Source organism: Notechis scutatus, chromosome 2, assembly GCF_049901735.1.
Source record: "Notechis scutatus isolate UNSWTSFEM ecotype Mainland chromosome 2, rNotScu1.2, whole genome shotgun sequence".
Taxonomy (NCBI): domain Eukaryota; kingdom Metazoa; phylum Chordata; class Lepidosauria; order Squamata; family Elapidae; genus Notechis; species Notechis scutatus.
Window position 1 is genome coordinate 62,340,681 of NC_142010.1, and position 22,510 is coordinate 62,363,190.

General features: G+C 37.9%; 1 protein-coding gene across 1 annotated transcript in view; it reads right to left on the reverse strand.

Annotated features, from left to right (window-relative positions):
• STAB1 (stabilin 1) overlaps positions 1–22,510 on the reverse strand; it is a 148,002-nt gene that overhangs the window by 79,913 nt on the left and 45,579 nt on the right. Inside the window, exons 15-24 of the mRNA XM_026683543.2 lie at positions 18,423–18,536; positions 16,318–16,371; positions 15,277–15,357; positions 14,836–14,994; positions 11,929–11,991; positions 10,515–10,616; positions 9,416–9,502; positions 8,537–8,648; positions 7,825–8,008; positions 795–888 (exon numbers count right to left, since the gene is read on the reverse strand). Coding sequence (XP_026539328.2) covers positions 795–888; positions 7,825–8,008; positions 8,537–8,648; positions 9,416–9,502; positions 10,515–10,616; positions 11,929–11,991; positions 14,836–14,994; positions 15,277–15,357; positions 16,318–16,371; positions 18,423–18,536 — 1,050 coding nt within the window. The remainder of the gene's footprint in view (positions 1–794; positions 889–7,824; positions 8,009–8,536; positions 8,649–9,415; positions 9,503–10,514; positions 10,617–11,928; positions 11,992–14,835; positions 14,995–15,276; positions 15,358–16,317; positions 16,372–18,422; positions 18,537–22,510) is intronic.

Sequence of the window (22,510 nt, forward strand, 5' to 3'; positions counted from 1 at the left end):
CACTAATGGACAATCCTGAATAGAATTTGCACCTCACACGGCATCTGCCGGGACTATCTGTATAAATGGGGCCAAGTATCCTCCCCTCAGTTGTGACAGTCCCAATTCCACACCAAACTGTAGCTCACATTGTGACGGGCTGTAAGCTGAGGGCATATACCAGTCCAATATCTAAGTTTTTTTTAATATTAATGAAGCTGTGCTTCAATGGTACAATGCCCTAGACCAATGATGGTTAACCTTTTGCCGAAACTGGAGTGCATGCACACACTGGAGTGCACCTGCGCCGCACTGGAGCACCAGAAGCCAGAAGAGAGCAGTTGGCCAGTGCGTATGTGCATGGCAGCCAGTGGCACTTCTGGGTTTTGTTGTGTGCATGTGCATCAGACAGTTGGTCAGGCACACATGCACACCAGCCAGCTTCTCTCTTCCAGGTTCTGTTGCATGCATGCCCGCCAGCCAGCTGCTCTTCACACTGGCTGGTGTGCATGCATGTGATGGAACCCAGAAGAGAGCAACTGGCTTTGTGCACATGTGTGCTGGACCAACTGTCCAATGCACATGCACATGTGCCATAGGTTCGCCATACGGACCTAGACATTGATATTTCAACATAGATCTTTTTAATATTTATATTCTATTATGTTTTAGATGAAAACTTAATATATATTGCTAGTCCATGTATGATACGCCATACGCTAAACAAACAAACAAATAATACTAAGGTAACTTTTATCCGGATTAATCCAAAAGATGATTTAGGTTAGTAAACAAGAAAATATTGACCCACTTACATTATCTGAACATCCTCCCCTTCCTGGCTTACTACAGGCATCAATGGGCTTGCAGGAAAATCCATCCCCTTCATACCCATCAAGACAGACGCAGCTAGAAGACAGGCAGAGAGCAGCTAATGAAATCTGGGGTGCCTACGAATCGCATACTCACACAAGTTAAATAATTCTAATTTATGACACTTAAGCCATGACATCATCATGTGAATGGTGTCATTTGAAACATATTATATCATTTACATATTACATTACATTTGCATAATGACATCATTGTGCAAATGCTATATATTGTAGCAGAATTTGTGTCAGTCTGTGCTCCATTCAAAATCCAAGAAAGAAATACTTAGACTCCATAGATTAGAGGAAAGAAATCTTTTACTGAAATTTGAAGTGGTAGCTACAGGTAGAATTCTGAATCTAAGGAATTAGGCGCGCAGATCACATATACAAAGGGATGGAATTGTTCCCACCCCCCAAAGTTCAAAAGATTCTTCCAATTAAAAGTTCTGAATATGATCATGTGGGCATCTTCAGGTGGTGATGAGGCCTCTGTCCGTTGACCTTGACATATTTTGATAAAGATTCGCAGTTGCGCAAAGGAAAGAAGGCCAAGCAAGGAAATAGAACCTTAAGAGCAGGAATTTATACTCCCCCCCACTCCTCATTATACAACACAAGAATGTAACACCTCCAGCTCTCTTCCCAGACGCAACCCCTCCCCCCGTTACTCATGGCAGCCGAAAGATGCAAAGCAGTAGAAAAGTAGAAAAGATCTTGAAAGGTGACAATTTGGTCAATTGCATACAAATATCCAGTAAATTGACATTTCACCATAGTTTCTATAATGTCTGTGTTAAGCCTGGATTCCCCAACTGGTGTTAAGGAAAACAAACTAAACAGAACGTGCAGCGAAGTCAGATAGGAAGACAGGTAAATGTGTGAGATAAGCCTTCTCGTTAACACGCAGTAAAAATACAGATACGCTTGTGCTATCAAAATTATAATTTATTCCATTTAAGAATTATAGCATAGTCATTATAAACAGTCCATTAGTCAAATACCAAATTCAGTCAAGTCTTGTTGAGGATACTCTAATTGCAAAGTCCGTGTCGAATAGCCAGTGTCAGTACACATATAATAAATCTGTCCAAAACTTATCTTCTCTCCGTTGAGAAATATCTTCAAAGTAATCCAACACTTCTTCTCCTCCCCGATCCAGCAAGAACGCAGTCTTCAATAAGCCAGCCAGTAAGAGCCAGAGAGTACCTTGCTGCTTATATAGTACTTTTACAGCTGCACCCTTAATTACATTCCTTTAGCTTAAAGTCACATACACTTTATCTGACAAACCATGATTCATCATTTTATTATCTTTACCCAAAACAGTTAGGGTAAACAATGTTATCCCTAACATTCTCCCCTTTTGGGTAATAATAATAAATATTACAATAATATATTCATTTACACTTTCAAATCATAATTGTCACAACTCTCTTTAAATTTTACAACACCTTGAGCTTTTGTAAACTGGTCTGCAATATTTTCTTCCGTCATGCAGTACTCAAGTTTAATTAGACCATTTTTAACAGATTCTCTAACATTTAAGTATCTTAAATCAGTATACTTTGATCTAGTCTTTACAGCAATATTAGTAGCTAATTGTATAGCTGCCTGGTTGTCCTCATACACAATAATAGAATCTTTAACAGTTATACCCATGTCTAATAATAACTGTTTGTACAGAATTAAGTCAGTGCATAGTAATGACAGACATGAAAATTCTGCTTCCATTGTTGATAAGCTAATATGCTGTTGTCTGATTGACCTCCACCCTATTAGTGTCTTACCAAGTAATATAGCCATCCCAGATGTTGATTTTCTAGTGTTTATGTCAGTTGCAAAACTTGCATCTGCATAGGCACTAAGATTCAAATCACCTTTTGGCTCTAGATACAATGCATGGTGCATTGTTCCTTTAAGATATCTTAAAATTCTCTTTAATGCTTGCCAATGACATTGATGTGGATCATTATTAAATCGTGCCAGCTGATTAATACTATAAGCTATATCTGGCCTTGACCAATTGCTTATATATGATAAGCTACCAATCAAAGATTGATATATGGTCTTATCAAATTTGGGACTTTGAGCATCAATTTTTGCAAATTTCCTGACTCATTGGAGTCTTTGCAGGCTTACAAAGTTCCATTTTATACAATTTAATTAATTGGCAAATTTTATCCTCTTGAGATATCTTAAATCCTTTTGTGGTTTTGTTAATTGTCAATCCTAGATACTTTTTGATTTCACCTAAATGCTTTAATTTTATCCTTTTGGCTAATAATGAAATAATCTCAGTAGCTTCATTATTGGTCTTAGTAATCAAAGCAATATCATCTGTAAATAATAACAATAATGACACCGTTCCATTATTTTCTCTTTTAAACATACATGGATCTGCTAAACCAGATTTAAACCCTATATTGTTTAATTCTTTCACAATATATTGGTTCCATTCATAGCCAGATTGTTTCAATCCATATAAACTCTTCTTGAGTTTCCAACAATCATTGCTATTTACTTTATTATCATTTATGCCAACTGGTTTTTTCAAATATATTGTATGCTGCAATGGTGCATGCAGATATGCAGTTTCTACATCTAAATGGTTAACAATATAATTATTCTTAGCTGCCCACACTAAAGCTGCTCTTAAAGTTGTAGCCTTAAGATTTGGTGCAAATACCTCATCATAATCAAATACATTTTGGTTAAATCCTTGTGCTACTAACCTAGCCTTATAAGTTACTTTCCCATTATTTCCAGTCTTTACTTTAAATATCCATTTGCACCCAATGGATTTTTCTCCTGGAGGTAATTTGGGTTCTTCATAAACCTTCATTTCCCTTAATGAATTTAACTCTTTTTCCATTGCCTTTTGCCAATTCTCCTGATCCTTAGCAGGATACATCTTAAGTTCATCTATGCTAGTAGGAACTTTATTTACTTGGCAAACAATACTTGCCTGATATCTATCAGGTGGTCTGGTTATACGCGTTGTGCGTCTAGGTATAACAGGACTTACAGGTGGACTTTCTTTTATTTCCTGTTCTTGACTATCTATCTCTTCTTGATCAATTATTTCCTCTTGATCTGATTCTATTTGCTCTTCATGGACTTCTTCTTTAATTGGACTTTTCTTATAACTAGTCTTTTCTTTCTGCCTCTTATAGGGTTCTATAATAACATCATTATCTGAATCTTGCTCTAATCTATTCCATCCTATATGTTCTAGGAATTGTGCACTAGCACTACAGTATACTCTAGATGTACCTGGTTCCCAGAATCTATAAGATCTATGGTTTGCTTGATATCCAACAAAAATTAATTTTTTAGCTCTACGTTGTCCTTTGTGCCTGAGTTGTGTAGGGATATGCACCCATGCTGGTGCACCAAATGTGTGAATATAACTCAAATCAGGTTTCCTACCATGCCACAGAGTGAATGGTAATTCACCTGTTGTTGAATTAACAACATTGTTTAATATGTGATTACCACACATTATAGCTTCTCCCCACAAATTGTCAGGTAATCCAGAATCAGATAACATTGTTCTTCCCATTGATTGCAGAGTTTGGCCTCGTCTCTCAATAAATGCATCATGTTGAGGCCTATATGTTGAATACCTGCCATTCTAAGTCTATTCTGGAATTTATTATTTGTAAATTCCGTACCATTATCTGTTATAAGAGTTACTAATTTCTTTTTAGTTTTCCTCTCTGCAAATTTTAACCAATTAAAGAAATTTGTATACGTTTCAGTTTTTCTCTTCATTAAAAAACAGAAACCATACCTAGAATAGTGGTCCATTATGCTTAATATGTATCTAGCACCACCTACACTTGGCTTTTTAGGACCTATTATATCGGCAAATACTACCTCTAAAGGCTCTTTGGTAGTAAATCCATCAACTCTATTTGCCGGTATAACTTTGCTTTTGTTTTGATTACAAGCAGAACATTGCAAATACTTATTGCAAGGTTTCAAACTTATTCCTTTAGATAGTTGAACAGTTCTCTTAATCATTTTAAAATTTAAATGACCTAACCTTCGGTGTAACAAGTGAATACATTCATCATGAGGTTTCTTATTATCATAAACCGTGTTAGCCACTTCTAAACCATTATCATTTAACACATATAAGTCACCTCTTAAAGATGCAGTAATTTTCTTACCTTCTTTTTCTATTAAACAAGTATCTCCTTTAAAGGTAACTATGTATCCTAATCTAACCAACATTCTAACAGAAAGCAAATTAAATTTAAGTTGAGGTACATATAACATTTTTATGTTCTCATTTATACTAGAACAATGAGCTATACCTTGACCTTTTGCCTTCATTTTCCATCCATTTGCCAATGAGATATGTTGTGAACTCATGGACATTTTTACAAATTTTTTGTTATCATTTGTAATACAGTGGGACGCACCACTGTCAACCACCCATAAATTATTTTTTACAACTCCATTACTATACATTGCTAACTCATAATTCTTATTTCTTCTTTGTTGGCTTCCAGTATTCTGGCTTGCATTCTGGCGCTTTGGTTTCTTACAAAATCTTGCAAAATGTCCTCTCCCTCCACAATTAAAACACTTTTTAATTGCGAATGCAGTAGGAGATTCCTTATTTTCCTTTTGAGGTTGCTCCCTCCTTAACTGATCTCTTTCAAGCCTTCTTCTGGCCTCTTCAATCAATCTGCCAGTGATATCAGTTAAATTTAGGCTTTCTTTAGGCAATATTTCTAGGGAAGTTACGTAGTGATCAAAACTTTCATCTAATGAAGATAGAATTATGTAGACCTGGTGTAGCTCAGAGAAAATTAATTCCTTCTCATGCAGTTCTTGGAAAATGCTTTTCATAGTGTTCAAATGACTCAGCATATCACCATTCTTTTGGAGATACATGCGAAAAAGCTTCCGTGTTAGATTTATGTGAGCACCAACGTTATCTCTGACATAAATCCTCTTCAGTTTTTGCCAACACCCAACAGCTGTTTGCTCTCCACGTATATGAACAAGCTGCTGATCAGTTAATGATAGTCCTATGATGCAAAGTGCTTGTTCATTTTTCTCTTTAAATTCTTTTATCTTTTGACTATCTTCCTCATCTTCAGGATCCCATTCTTCTACGTTTGGTGGATTTTCAATTATGTTCTACAGAGCTTCTCTTCGTAGAAGTAGACTACATTTCATAGACCATGAAACATAGTTTGTGCCATCCAGCTTGGATATAAGGGACAAACTTTGTAGACTGACTTGTGCCATATTTCACTATATGGATATAAAACTATAATTGATAAAACACAGCTGTCTGTTTACTGTAACGTGTAACAATACAAAATCTCACTTTTTACATAAACCTGTTTTTATCCTAGTTAAACTGACTTTGCAGTCTCTCTGGACCCATAACCAGTGTTAAGCCTGGATTCCCCAACTGGTGTTAAGGAAAACAAACTAAACAGAATGTGCAGCGAAGTCATATAGGAAGACAGGTAAATGTGTGAGATAAGCCTTCTCGTTAACACGCAGTAAAAATACAGATACGCTTGTGCTATCAAAATTATAATTTATTCCATTTAAGAATTATAGCATAGTCATTATAAACAGTCCATTAGTCAAATACCAAATTCAGTCAAGTCTTGTCGAGGATACTCTAATTGCAAAGTCCGTGTCGAATAGCCAGTGTCAGTACACATATAATAAATCTGTCCAAAACTTATCTTCTCTCCGTTGAGAAATATCTTCAAAGTAATCCAACACTTCTTCTCCTCCCCGATCCAGCAAGAACGCAGTCTTCAATAAGCCAGCCAGTAAGAGCCAGAGAGTACCTTGCTGCTTATATAGTACTTTTACAGCTGCACCCTTAATTACATTCCTTTAGCTTAAAGTCACATACACTTTATCTGACAAACCATGATTCATCATTTTATTATCTTTACCCAAAACAGTTAGGGTAAACAATGTTATCCCTAACAGTCTGGAATCATCCAGACTTCAGATAGTCCTCGACGTATGACCACAATTGAACCCAAAATTTCTGTTGCTATGTGAGACAGCTGTTAAATGAGTTTTGCCCCATTTTATGACTTTCTTGCCATAGTTGCTAAGTGAATCACTACCATTGTTAAGTTAGTAATACAGTTGTTAAGTGAATCTGACTTCCACATTGACTTGGCTTGTCAGAAGATTGCAAAAGGTGATCATGCCCACTGGTTGGTGACCACTGCACTGAACTATGTTTATTAAAACACAACTAGATGGGTTCATATGATATTCTAAATTAAAAGCAATAAAGGATACTAAGATAGGGATATCAAAGCAATAGGTGTTCTCTTTGATCCAAGCAACAGTGTCTTCTCTTTCTCTCATCTAAAAGCCATTCACAAAACTGTTTTTATGTCAAGGGAGAAATTTAATAAAGGTGGGCAATCTTAAGCATTTCTACTGTAGAGGAAAATCCTATTGAATTCATAGTATCATGCTCCAAAGTAGGATGCTTAGCAACAGCCAAATAGCATTAATACCCTGTTCTGTTGTATTCCCCATTTTTACTGAGGTTGCTTTTCAAAGGATAGAAAGGATGGACAATGTTACATTTTCATGCCTTTATGTTTCTATACACTTCTTTTAGTCAAAAGGGAGGATATGAGCTGTGGTGGCGCAGTGAGTAGAGTGCAGTACTGCAGACTATTTCTGTTGACTGCCGGCTGCCTGCAATTTGGCAGTTCGATCCTCACCAACTCAAGGTTGACTCAGCCTTCTGTCCTTCCAAGGTGGGTAAATGAGGACCCTGATTGTTGGGAGCAATATGTTGACTCTGTAAACTGCTGAGAGAGGGCTGTAAAGCACTGTAAAGCAGTATATAAGTCTAAGTGCTATTGGTATTGCTATTTCGGGAGTGATTTATGCCTTTCCCCATCAAACTGAGTAAGGAATCTGATCCCAGATTCCCCCTGTGAGGACTTACTTCACAGTGTCGTTCACAGTACAGGTTGCATGGACATGGCACTTCAGAATGGCACCAGTAGATTCACAACTATGAGAGTGTACGTCACAGAATTCCCCGGTGTAGCCATCCTTACACGTCCCTGTCTGGCACACACCCTTGCTTCCTGGTCTGTTGTCACAAATTCCATGGATGCAGCTGCAATCTTCCATTGTGAATAGAGAAGAAAGAGAAAAGTTAATCATTTAAATTATAATTGCGGGATTTCTTCAATACCTTTAACGACATTTAATCCATATGATGGCTTGGGGTTCCCTTCCCGCTTTGTTGTGCTGACCGGAAAAGATGGAGGATTAGTGTAGACTAAGATATTGTATAAAAATAGGTCATTTCTAGTCATTAGGGGCGGGGATGGTGGCGGCAAGTTCAACTGATGAATCAGAATAGAACTGGAAGGGAGCTTGGAGGTCTTCTAGTCCAACCCTCCCTGCTCAATCAGGAGACCCCATAGGTTTCACACAGTTACTTAATTGTACATTATTATTTCATATTATTTTTACTTCCAGGCAAGGGAAGCTTGTGGCATCTTTTCCTTTTCTCTCAGGATAAATTCACCAGGCTTGGGTATTATGCCCCTGGAGGTAGAAAGGAGGATGCTATTTCTAGCTCTGCTTTAGGCAACAAGATATCACCACTTGTCTCAGTGCCTTCCTGCCTGATTTGTGTCTCAGACCTTCAGTGCAGTTCTCCCCGTGCTTGTTTGGGTTTGAGCAGATGTGGCAGGCAATTCCTTTGAAGCCGTCGTAGCAGTTGCATTGGCCATTTCCATGTATGCCATCATTACACTGGGGAAAAAACAAATTCCAATGTGATGTTACAGGAGATAGTTTGCTCTTTCTCTCAGCTTGCTACAAGACCATCCTCCTGGCCTAGTGAAGTCTCACTTATAAATGTCTACGTACCCTTAATGTAGCCATATATTGTATATATGCATTTAAATTTTTTTTTTTGGGGGGGTTGCAGTAGTGATGTTTGTTCTCAGTCAGTTATTTTCTTCCCTGATCTTTGCAAAGCAAAACAGCATGAATCTGCAAGTTTCTTGCAACCATTTCCCTAACATTGTTGCTTAATACATGGCTAAGAATTCTGTGCCACTTTATTGAGTTCTGGGCTGCTGGGTAAGATCAAGGAAGCAGAATAGCAATAGCACTTATATACTGCTTCACAGAGCTTTACAGCCCTCTCTAAGCAGAATCTGCCTATTGCCCCCAACAATCTGGGTTCTCATTTTACCAACTTCAGAAGAATGGAAGGCTGAGTCAAGAAGCTACACAGATTTTAGAAAAGCATCTTTAAGGCTTGTCTGTGATAAATACAGTCTCCTGGAATAAGAAACCAATAAGAATATAATAAGAATTTCTTAGCCCTGTTTACAGTGAGTTCATCAAGATGGAGTCTCCTGGAATGCTTTAAAACGCTTCTTTCAGATTTTTTGTCAGCTGGTAAAGTTCTACGAGATAAGCTGTTAACTGACTCATCCATTCATCTCTTGATTATTTATATCTATGCTATCATTTATTATTTTCCCACCTCCCATCTCTCATGCACTTACACTTCCTCTGTTGTAGCATGGATTGCTATATCCACCAGGACATGGGGTACAGGAAAGACCGAAAAACCCTTTGCAGCATCCAGGTTTCTTTTAAATAAATACACAACAGAAAAAAAAAAGTGTTCAATGTGCCATTCTTCTTCTGTTATCAAGGTATAGCTACACCGTCCCCTCACCGCTTCACCTGAGAGAACAACTTAAGGGAAGTGCCAAAGGTGCCTTTTCAAGAGACAACTGGACTCTCTCTGTTTTTCCTTGAAGATGTTTCACTCCTCATCCAAGTAGCTTCATCAGTTGTGGCAGCATGGTTTTGCGGATAGAAGGATTAGTTCTGATGGGATGGGTGGGGGGAATGGAAGGGTTAAATTCCTTTGCAGTCATCTTGTCATTAGCGCTCTCTCTGAGAGTCATTGAAGCCACTTGGCTTATCTGTTCCCTCAGGGTCACCTGAAACGAAGTGTGGAACCTTCTTGGGGACTGCTGAAAGGACTCTGTTGTAGACAGGAGATAGATGATGTCTTATCCCATGAATAAGAAATATGATCTTTCCATCCCCACCATCCTGTCAGGACTAATCCTTCTACCACCACCCCCATCCTGCCAAAATGGGTGAAGATTTTTGGATGAGTAGTGATACTCCTTCAAGGAAAAACAAAGAAAGTCAGTTGCCTTTTGAAAAAGCACCTATGAGACAACCATGACCAGGATGACTGAGAATCTCCACAGACTTTCAGTTCAAGGGAAGACAAATATTGGTTTTTGCCTTTCTTTATTTTTCCTTAATAAAGAAGCCAGATCCTTTATCAAGATTGATTATGTAACAAAGCGATATTTTACCCGGGCAGGGAGGAGAACAAGTAAGTGTTGACTGTTGACCCAGAATCACCCTCTAGTACTCTCTAAAATCTTTGAACTAACCTCTGACAATGTTTGTATAAGAATTTAAAAATAGTTAATTTTTAATTATATTGCAAACCGGTTACAAATGGTAAATAAGAAAGCATTCAAGTTTAGAAAGGGAATCTGTTGAATAAATTTTGGAATGAAGGAAACATGGCATTTCATAATAAATGTTCCCTGCTGGATACCTTACACTTACCACTTCCTTGAGAGTGCAGTATCTCCGGCAGCCCTTCTTCAGAACATTCAAACCAAGTGGATCATGGGTATAAACACACTCGTTTGAAATAGCCTTGTCTTCCTTTGGAAGCAAAACAAATTACAATTAAAAAAGCATGTTTTATATATGTTCCATATTTTTTACATATGTTCCATGTCCTTTTGCCAGCCAATAAATGTTCAAAGAGAGGCAAAGTTATAAGAAGAGCTACAAACAGGAAAAGCAGTTTCCTCTCTGACAGACAAGAGCAATTATGCTTTTCAAGATAGCACTCTTGTTCACCTCACAAAGAGAAAGAACAAGGAAGACACAACAGAAATCGTGTTGCAGGCAAGGTTTTTCCCCCCTCCTATTTTGATTAGGAGCCAACACATCACAAGGCAGTCATTTAGTCTGGATAAGATGGGGAAGAAGGCAATTTTAGAGAATTCCATTGTAAGTTCACTTATTTCAGCAGAACAATATTATAGAACAACAGAGGCTTCAACATAATTTTGTATTCTGCTTTTTAAACACACAATTTCAGAAAACCTTGCATGAAAACTCTTTCTCTTTTTTTCTTTTTAAGTAAGGAACATTTCAAGGAATAACTGGGGCTTGTTCCAAAGAACTGGAATATCTAGAATGAAAGCAGCAATCAAGTCACTGTTAACAGTGTTCCATAAAACAGTATTTTGCACATACAATGACTTTAAGAAATATGCATTTGCAGTTTCCACAAGCCTACAAATTTGTGTGGTTGTTCTAATGTAAATCATCTTTGACACTATTGAAGTACAACCTGCACTATAACATGGCTGTACATTTTAAAGTCCTTGGAAATCACTATTGTCTCAATTGCTGTAATCAACCCACTGTTCCCAAACCGACAGAAAAGCTAGAACAGCATTTGCAAGAGGATTGAAATGTAACAGCTAAACATGAAGCAACTAAAGGCAGTTCAAATAATTGGAGTCCTTCCAGTTGATGCCAGCCAAAGCGGACCTTTTCAAGCCTGTATTAATTTGACCTCAAAGATGCCAATGCAGGTTGAGTGCTGATTCTTCCCTGTACTGATTTTGATCAACTTTTTATTTCCTTCCTGGCTTGTTTATATAATGCTGGGTATCTGACGAGCGTATGACTGCTGTCTAGAATTACATTTGAAAAGTAAAAGGCTGACTTTACCAAACGTATCAGAATCTGCAATGTTTGAAAGGTTGCATATAGAAGTCATGATAGCTAATATTCATGCTATTCATTAGCATTACATATTCATGCTATCCAATAGCATTGAATATTCATGCTTTTTATTAGCATTATTATTAGCATTAATGTTTCCAATGAATGGGTCACAAAATACAATTGCCCTTGCACAGTATAATCTCCATACAGAAAAATCAGGGCCAGTTACCATAATTTGGCTCCCAGGAGGACAAGCACTGGTATTAAAGAGCTCACAATCCACACAAGAACCCTGTAATAAAAGCCAAAGATAAGAAATAATTAATTGATTAACAGACTTTTTAAAAATGTTGCATTGCTAAACTTATAGCTGCCCTCAAAGCTGCCAGATTGAAGAAAGATACTCTGACTGCAAATTATGCACGGGCAAAATTTATTTAAAACAGAATCGCATGATCATCTATTCTCCTCCCACACTGAACATAAAGATAATGTAGATTGATATGTTATTGCATGGACAACTTCATTGTTCTGCTCAGTGATAAATCCATTAAAAATCTTCCATGTTCACACAGAAAACAAGCATCTAAGAAGAAGTTAAAATATGGTGCACTCAGGAATTTTATTGAGTTCCTGTGTTTTCTGACCTGTACATGCTTTATTACAAGACTACATTACACCATCAGTGTTAGTCTGATAATAAAACATCTGCAGGAAAACAACCTACAGAACACACCAAGAACTCAACAGGTTAACCTCAGCTACATAGATTCTCTAGCATTGGAAGGAATTTTATTTCTGGTATTTTTCAGCTGTTTTAACTGACTTTTTAATTTAAATTTAATTAATTTAATTTAATTTAATTTTAAAAACCACTGGTTGCTGGGGGATGAGAAATATGAATATCAAGTCATTACCTGCTTTGCTGGATAAATTGAATGCATTGTAGCCTTAGAAGATTTAAGAGAGCAACTCAGTAGACCAGCAACTCAGGAACACTTAGCACTTCATTCTAGCTCCTAAGGAGCTTGCAATAAGAAAACTTGAACATTTTATTATGTCTACAGAGGGACATGTTGCTTCCTCAGATCAGCCTGATTGTGGACCAGTCACCTCGACAATTTAGGGAAAAACTGTTTGACCCTCTTTCCTCAGGCTACAATTATGAGGAAAATTATATCTGCCAAATGTTTTCTTGCTCTGAGCTAAAGATTGCTCCTGAATTCTTTGAGGATAACATACATTCTCTCTGTTTATCCCCATCTTACCTCCTTCTACTTCCTCTCTGGGAAGAATACAATCAAGATAAAGTGAGGTACTAATAACACTCTATAAAGCCTTAGTAAGACCACACCTAGAATATTGCATCCAGTTTTGGTCACCACACTATAAAAAGATGTTGAGACTCTGCAAAGAGTACAGAGAAAAGCAACAAAGATGATTATGGGACTGGAGGCTAAAACATATGAAGAATGGTTGCAGGAACTGGGCATAGCTAGTCTAGTGAAGAGAAGGACCAAAGGAAACATGATAACAATGTTCCAATATTTGAGGGCTGCCACAGAGAGGAGGGGGGTCAAACTATTTTCCAAAGCACTTGAAGGCCAGACAAGGAACAATGGATGGAAACTAATCAAGGAAAAATTCAAGCTAGAAATTAAAAGAAATTTTCTGACAGCGAGAGCAATCAACCAATGGAACAGCTTGCCTTCAGAAGTTGTGGGAGCTTCATCACTTGAAGCTTTCAAGAAGAGACTGGAATGCCATCTGTCAGAAATGGCATAGGGTCTCCTGCTTGGAGGGGATTGGACTAGATGATCTACAAGGTCCCTTCCAACTCTGTTAATCTGTTAAATCCTACAATGCTTAATGAGTGGCCTAGCAGTAAGTGGTACTGTGCAAAAATTTATCCTCTGGGTTCCTGAAAGATTTCTCCCTGTACAAATGTTTTTCTTCTAATACCTCATTCCCCAAAAATTTCTTTTGAGATGTTGAGTTCAAAAGGGCAGAAGAGGCTGCCACTGTGGTGTTTTTTAGTACCCTCCTCTCCATTGCCCTGCAGTTATCACTGCTTCCAGATTTAGGGGAGGGGGAGGTCTTCTTTTGAGGTCTTCCTCTGTGATTTTATTTGAAACTTGGGAAGCCTGGGGACTCTCCATATCACTGGAGAAATGATATTTTGGTTTCAATTTCATTGCTTTTTCTCTTTCTCACTCTCACTTTTTGTTATTTTATTATTTTCTTTCTCTCTCTCTGTACTGTTAAAGAAAGAAAGAAAGAAATCCTGTTCAAAACAGCCCTAAAACCAGTGGAGAACTTTGGCTCCATCCCGCTTCATCCGTCTGAATTTCACTAAATGTTTTCCTTTGTGGAAAAGGGAAATTGGACTTTTCAAACAGGACAGATATCTGACAAATGCAGAGGAAATATTCAGCACGACATTATAGCAAAAACAGAAGCCGTTTATTTTCTAGTACACTTACAAGTATTCTAATACAATTTTGCCATATTTCTTTCCGCTGCTTAAAATCGCACTAAGCATCTTAAAGATTATACTCTCCTTTTATAGCTTGTAGGTAACATAGGTGAGAATTGGTCCAATAATTTATTTTAAATGAATACATCTGTCCTGTAGTATCCACGGGAGCAACTGCAACAGGCCCTATGTAAGATCAAGATTTAGAAGCCTGATTGCTTCTCTGTATTGGCAACAGGAAGCAGATGTTTTCAGAAAGGTGCTGAATCCACATCAGGCTAACTTGCAGAGGCTGAGTCAACAGGAAAGGCTAGTTCTGACAGGAAATGCAATATAGTAGCCTCTGAAGAGCCAAATTGCTTTTGAGGTTAAAAATAGTCTAGGAATATTGTGTATAGAGACAAACATTCATTATCTTTTAGACTTGGGGTAAAGGGAGAAAATGCATGGGAAAAGAGTTGAATTTGCAGGAAACGTACATGGGGAAAATGGCTATTGGAATTGGACTGGTGGGTCCACAAGTCACCATCTCACACCCAACAAACAAACTGGGTTTGTCTTGAGAGAATGTAGCCTTTTCTCATCACCCCTGATCTTTCCATCTAATGCATGGGGAAAACTTATACAAGAGAAAGAACAGATTGAACATCCTTGGTTTACCTTCACAACTTTATAATTTTCTTCAATACACTTCTTCGGCAGAATCGGGAGTATTGATGAAGGAATCAAGATACCATCCAAAGTATGAATAATACCATTTGAGGCCAATATATCCCGTTTGTTTATCGGAACCTTGGAATTACCCAACAGGATCCTTCCCTGGAGTAAGAAAATAAAAAGCATTTGCTCACTGCATTGCCAGAAGCCTTTGAAATACATCTGTGCAAGGTAGAACCTGTCAAAGTGTTGGGATCACTGCTTTTGCAGTAGAAAAGTGAAAAATATTTCCTCAATAGCGGAGAGAGCTATACATAAAAAGAATCTGAACATAAACCTGCTAGCTACTGTCCGTGCAATGTAGTCAGAATCATGGGCAACTTCTACAGTCCCCCGTCAGACAGGATACTAATATTCTAGGAATTTCAATGAAATAGTACTTACATCGTTACTGATCTCAACTGCCAGCAGCTGATTTGCCATGGTCAAAATATATGGCACCATTATTAGTCTTTCTACATAGACCTGGAAAAGATTTATTCAGATATTTATTTGATTTATATAGCTGTCCATCTCACATACAATTAACATTCTCAGGTGTTCAGGCCTTGGATCAATATGTTCAGTTCATGAGCCACTTTCATTAGAGTCAGGGAAATGCTTGGGTTGCTGGCTGCTTTCTCACTGGAGGTTCATCTGGATGAAGTTTTTCTGATGGAGTCACAACCCTTTCCATGGTCTTGATCCAAACAAGACTCCACCCATGGTCATGTGTCGTCTCTTAGACATTGACTGAAAGTACGTCTCATTGGCAACAATGCAATTACTTAAGAATAAATATGGAGATGGTCCAATTATAATTCTGAACTGAAAATTACAAGATACAGGAGACAATTTCAGGAGACAATCCAGTATTGCCTATATAAGACACATTAAATGGTCTGAGAACAGCTAATGTAAACTAATCTAGTTTACAAATGGACATGAGAAGTTTCTGCCTGGGAGAATGTTTTAAGATTAAGATCATCATCATCATCATTGTAGCCACATTGTCTATCCTCTGCAGGATGAAGACCTCTCCTACATGTTTCCAACCTCATCTGCATAAAGAGGCCATGCAGAAGATTAAGATGCATATTTAAAACTAAATAATGGAGTCACAAACAGAGGTTTCTTACTGGGCAAAATGAAAACTGCCCCTGTTTGATTTAATTAGTTTTAAAGAAATAGATTTAGTTTAACAATTACAAATTACTACCTCTTTTGAAAAGACTTGTGTTAGCATGGCGTAAATGGCATGTTTGTTCCTTCTGCTCTATTTTTATTGCGCTAGTTCCCTAAAGAAAGGGAATGTGTCTCAAGCAATACATAGGCCTTTAGGAAATGTCTATCTGCATTTCCTCTTCACCAGTTCAAGAGCCTTGGCAAAGAGCAAATTATATATGAAAGTGATGAAATGAACTTGGAAAGCAAAAACAACCTTACCGCTGCTCTGGAATAGATATGATGTTTCACAAGTTCCTGAAGCTTATTTATACCCTAGTACAGGGGGGAAAAAACAATTACAGATTGTCCTTAGATTTAATGGCTGATGATTACACAAGAGATTGTGAATAACAACCTCTTGTCCATGTAAATTATATTTCAAAATCAGAGTTTCTTCCTGAAGCATGATTTGTATGAATATTACAAATTAATTTTCACTCTAAAAAGTTTGAATTTAACAAGAAGGGATTTTTGTATTGGCTTGGGCAAAAGGATCACAGTGATAAAATGAAAATTAAAAGCTGCAGAAGGTGAATTCTTCCCTCTGTACTTACTATCAATCATTCTTTCTCTACTCTACAATTAGATTCTGACTTTCCCATTCCAATTTAAACACAACCCCAGACCATTAAATTGCTGTGTTCTAAATCAAATCTTGCATTAGCAGGTGTCTGTTGTAAAAAGTCAGGGGAAAAGCATGTTTATTTTATTTAAAATTATACTTTGCTATTCCGCTGAAGAATGAATACAGGCTGATTTTCAATTTACCTAATTAAGAGCCTATCTCTTTTAATAAAATGCGCTTGCTGTAAAAACTGTGGCCAAATTCCAAATGTTTTGTTGTCATAGACAGCTGATATACAAGATTATCTTTGCAATTTATTCTTCTGCTGATATCAGCCAGATAGTTCATTTTGTTGTAGAAAAAGCAGCAGAGACAGACACCTCAAAGACTGCTGAAAGCAAGATTACCCTGAAAGATATCAAAATTGTTATGCCAATTAAATTAGAGAGATCCCTGGGTTTCCTCCATTCATTACATCAGTATTTCTTAGTCTCAGTACCTCGAATAGGAGTGAACTTCAACTCCAAGAATTACCCAGCCAGCATAGTGTCTACCCATCTTCAAAGAGCTTTGTATTAGACTGAAGGAAATTGATCTAATCCTAACTCTAAAATCTACCTGACTATCAGGTTAATACCCAGGAGTTTTGAAGGAGAGTATATTCAAATTGTGAAGGTAACATATCATCTTCCCCCTCCAAACTTAATTTCTGTACATAATTTTAATCCATTTTATATTTATAAGTGTTATTATATGTTGTTTTATTTTGATGTAAGCCTGTCAGAGTTGCCTGACTATGAGATGGGTGGTAAATGAACTTGATAAATAAAATAAATAAATATGGTTTATATGGCTGTCCATCACATGTTCCTGACACTGGGTGGCTAACAGTGTTAAAAATGTATATATAAACACATAAAAAAGAGAAAAACCAAAACCACACAATAAAACAGCAGCCAAGGTAAAAACAGACTGATCCGCCCCAAAATAACATAACAAACACACAGTCTCATTCCATTTTCAGACCCTCAGCCCCAGTGACAAAAATAAGTATCAATTTCCAGTCACTACCTGAGCTGTGGAGTTTAACTCCCAAAATTCTAAATAGCTTAGGGCTGAGTCATTTGATGGACTCCATATGATGAACCTATCCATGTATTAAGATTGGCACAAGAAGCCCCTCTTAAAGATGCCCATACTTTTCTTCATCATATGGGAGATGCTACTTCCTGTGTTACTCTCAAACTAGAGAAGTCTCCCTTGGAAATTGCAATTAGCTTTAGCAAAACTTTGGATTAAAATGGTCGATAGGTATAATCATTCTCCAATATAGCAATTTCTACATCTCAATGCATGTGCATTTATGTTGTTCATATATGTATACAATAAACATATGCTACATGCATATAGAAGATTTAGTAACATTAAAATCTATCTCTCTATACAAAACTTCCATTAGATACTTCCCATTAGAATATTTAAATTCTGTGACGAACAGCAACATTCTGCAGAAGAACAGATACAGGACAAAATAAAAACCCATATTTACAATAATGGCTTCTTAAACAAGCTCTAAGTTAGACATTTTATACAACGTTGCCCTTAAGAAGGCATACTGAATCAATTCTTACAATTGTCCTAATTTAACAATGTTTTCCATATTGGAAAGATAAAACAATTGACTAAATGAACAATCTATGAGACTGGTCAGAAAAACTCATATCCTTTAATCCTCAGATTAATTAGCAAATAGTCTCACCTCTGTGAAGAGATAAATTAGCCTTCCATCTCTTAATTCATCCACTGCTTCATTACTTGGGACAAACACAGTGAAAGGTCCAGGACCATCCAAAATTGATGGAAGATCACAATTCTGCAAAATATTAAGCACCATGGCCATTAGATAACTTTAGTATAAAATGATTAATTAACAAAATCAACAATTCTGGGTGTGAAATATGCTAAGCAACTAAATATTTTGAATCATTTATTCTTAGCATTCCTGATAAAGTTCCAGTTCAGCCAAACTAAAGTCCTATTGAAATAGTCAAATGCTTTCTGTAGCTCACTAAGAATTATTGATTTGAACAAGATTTGGTGTGAAGAACTTTAGCTGAAAATGACCCAATGACAGATCAATTCAGATGTTCTTGAGTAAAGTTTTGCACATAGTGTCAGCTTTGGAAGCCATATTCCATGCTGCCACATAGCCTGAGAAAGTGGGAGGGGGGTGATTTCAATTGAGTAGTTCTAAGTAGACAAACTAAAATTATTTTCTTAGTTCAAGGTTATTAAGTGCGGCGCAGCATGGAAAAAGGATCTTACACTGGGATGGATTGTGATTGGTCCATGCGATATGATAATGGGAAAAAAGGGGGATGGATTGTAGTTTGAGACATTGTGGGAAGTCCAGGAAACTTTTAGTTTTGAGATTCCACAGATGTGTCATGTGCTATTCTAATAAAGTTACTTTTGAGATTATGCTTGTCTCGGAGTTACTGATTGGAATGGAAGTTTGCTGGAATGCTGATATTATCTTGAAACATGGACAAATCACGATCCATCCCAGTGTAAGATTCTTTTTCCAAACTCTTCTCTGGTTCCTCCCAAGTCCCCAAACAATACAGAGACTTGGCTGAGGTGTTCAGCAAAGAGGAATGCAATGTTTTACCTCCCCATCGAGCCACTGATTGTGCCATAGAATTAAAACCAGGGGCAAAACTGCCTAAACCAAAGATATATTGCATGATATCAGCTGAAATGACTGAGTTGAGAAAATACATTGATAACAATTTGAACAGAAGTTTCATTGAACCTGCCAAATCTAGGTTGGCCACCCCAATGCTGTTCAAAGAAAAGAAAGATGGTGGCCTGTGATTATGTGTTGATTTTAGGGGCATGAACGCCATGTGCATAAAAAACATGTACCCCCTCCCCCTCATGAAGGACTTATTAAACCACCTGTCAAAAGGCAAGGTCTTCACCAAACTAGATCTGAAATAAACTTACTACCAAGTCTGCATAAAGGAGGGAGACGAATGGAAAACTACTTTCAACTGCCCTTTGGGTAGTTTCCAATTCCGAGTCATGCCTTTCAGACTCCAGCTCCCCCCCCCCACATTATTTATGCAACTCATCAATGAAGTGTTACATCCACACCTGTACCAAGGGGTCCTCATCTACCTGAATGACATTCTTATATTCAGCTAAACCATCGAAAAACATGTCAAATTGGTCAGACAAGTGCTGAAAAAACTTTTAGCCACCAAGTTATATGTAAAACCGTTGAAATGCAAATTCCACAAAGAGTTCCTGAATTACCTAGGCTATCAAGTATCCAACCAGGGAATTGAGATGGACCCTGGAAAAGTGAGAGCGGTGTTAGACTGGCAAACCCCCCAAAACACGTAAGCAATTTTAAAGCTTTCTGGGTTGTGCCAATTTCAATGGATAATTTATTCCTTCTTTTGCCGAGGTCACCCTCCCTTTAACAAAGTTATTGAAAATTGGGCCTTCCCCCACCAAACCGAAGCCAAGTCAACCCCTTGCTTGGACAATGGACTGTCAGAAAGATTTTGAAATTTTAAAATACATATTTGCCGCTGAGCCCATTCTCCAGCACCCGGACCCAACCAGACCTTTCATAGTCCAAGCTGATGCTAGTGATGTGGCTGTCATGGCCATTCTTCTCCAAAAGGCCTCTCAGAACTGGCTAATGCCTTGCATTTATGTGTCCCAAAAGTTGATAAACACAGAGCGTAGGTGGGCAGTTTGGGAAAAAGAAGCGTTTGCAGTATGATCGGCTTTACTGTCTTGGAGGCATTTCCTGGAAGGAGTGAAGGATCCATTTGAAGTCTTGATCACAAGAACCTCAAGGCCCTAAAGACACCTCAGAAGCTATCATCTAAACAAGTCTGCTGGGCTCAATACTTCAAGCGGTTCAACTTTAACATGAAATATATCCCAGGAGGGGAAAACATACTGGCAGACACCCTGTTGAGAAAACCCCAATTTGATAGTCACGGAGAGGAAGTAGTGCAGACTATGATATCAGAAGCCCAACCAGCAGGCCAAGTAACCACCTGAGGCCAAGCCAACCACAGCCCCAGACACCTAGAAGACAAACTGACAACTGAGTTGAAAGCAGCCCTTTAGACCGATCCCTGGTTTGCAGAGCATCAAACTGATTTGACAATGAATGAGGGATTGGCTTGGAAAGGAACAAAACTTTATGTGCCCAATAATCTAAAACTAATGGTACTGAAGCGTAGCCATGACTCGCGGTTGGAGGGACACTTTGGGTTCTTAAAAACCCTGCATTTAGTCAGGACACAGTTCTGGTGGCCAAAAATGAAACCTGATGTTGAAGACTATGTGAAAAGCTGCTCAATTTGTGCCATGATGAAACACAGAATGGGGAAACCCCCTGGCCTCCTTCAACAAGTAGCTGAACCAACAAAGCCATGAGAAGAAATTGCAATGGACTTTATTGTAGAATTACCTGAGAGTGGAGAGAATACTGTGTTATCAACTTATTCTCTAAGCAAGCCCATTCTACAGCCTGTAAAGGGCTACATTTGGCTAAAAAGCTTGCAAAACTGTTTGTGAAGCATATCTATAGGCTCTATGGAGTACCTCGTAGAGTAATCTCAGACCGAGGTGTACAGTTTACTGCTAGGTTCTGGAGGGAGTTTTTAAAGTCAATTGTGTCATCCCAAGGCCTATCCTTAGTGTTCCATCCTGCATGCAACAGGGCAACAGAGAGAGCAAATGCCATGGTGGAACAATACATTAGATGCTATGTCAATTATCAACAGGAAAACTGGGCAGAACTGTTGTCATTTGCAGAAGTTGCTTACAATAATGCAGTACATTATTGACTCTGTTCCAAATCAACACCGTTGATTGACTCTGTTCCAAATCAACACCGGCATGGAATTTGTCCCTATGCCAGAATTACCTAGGGAACACCCCACCCCCCAACATCCATGTCTTTAATGGAATGGATGAATTCATTAAAAAGAGGTTGGGAAGATACAAAAAAAGCTTTGACTGAAGCTGCTGAGGAATATAAAAAGCAGGCAGACAAACATAGATCCTCCACCCACCATTTAAAGTAGGGGACAAAGTGTTTTTGTCAACTAAATATCTCAAACTGATACTTCCCAGTAGGAAGTTGGGCCCTAAATTCTTAGGTCCATTTCCTATATCAAAAATAACCAATCTAGTCATAGTCCAATTAAGTCTTCCCCAGCTATTGGGGAAAATACACCCTGAAACCAGCTCTAGAGTCAAATCTAAGGCCCATCCCAACTTTGATCATACAGGGAGAGACACATTATGAAATTAACAAAATCTTCAATTCTAGATTGCACTAAGGGAGATTACAATATTTGGTATTATGGAAGGGTTACTCTTTCTCAGAGGCTACTTGGGTAAAAAGTTGGGATGTAGATGCAAATAGATTGGTTAACCAATTCCATAACGAATTCCCTGACAAACCAAAGGATCCCCTTGGTGGGGGAGATGGGGTTAAGGGCATCGCATTAACCCCTGGTTGTGTTTTGTTTATTATCTCTTTTAGGAGGTGAACTTCTCAAGGGGGGTACCTGTCAGCTTTGGAAGCCATATTCCACGCTGTCACATAGCCTAAGAAAGTGGGAAGGGGGTGATTTCAATTGAGTAGTTCTAAGTAGACAAAATAAAATTATTTTCTTAGTTCAAGGTTATTAAGTGTGGCGCAGCATGGAAAAAGGATCTTACACTGGGATGGATCGTGATTGGTCTATGTGATATGATGATGGAAAAAAGGGGGATGGATTGTAATTTGGAACATTGTGGGATGTC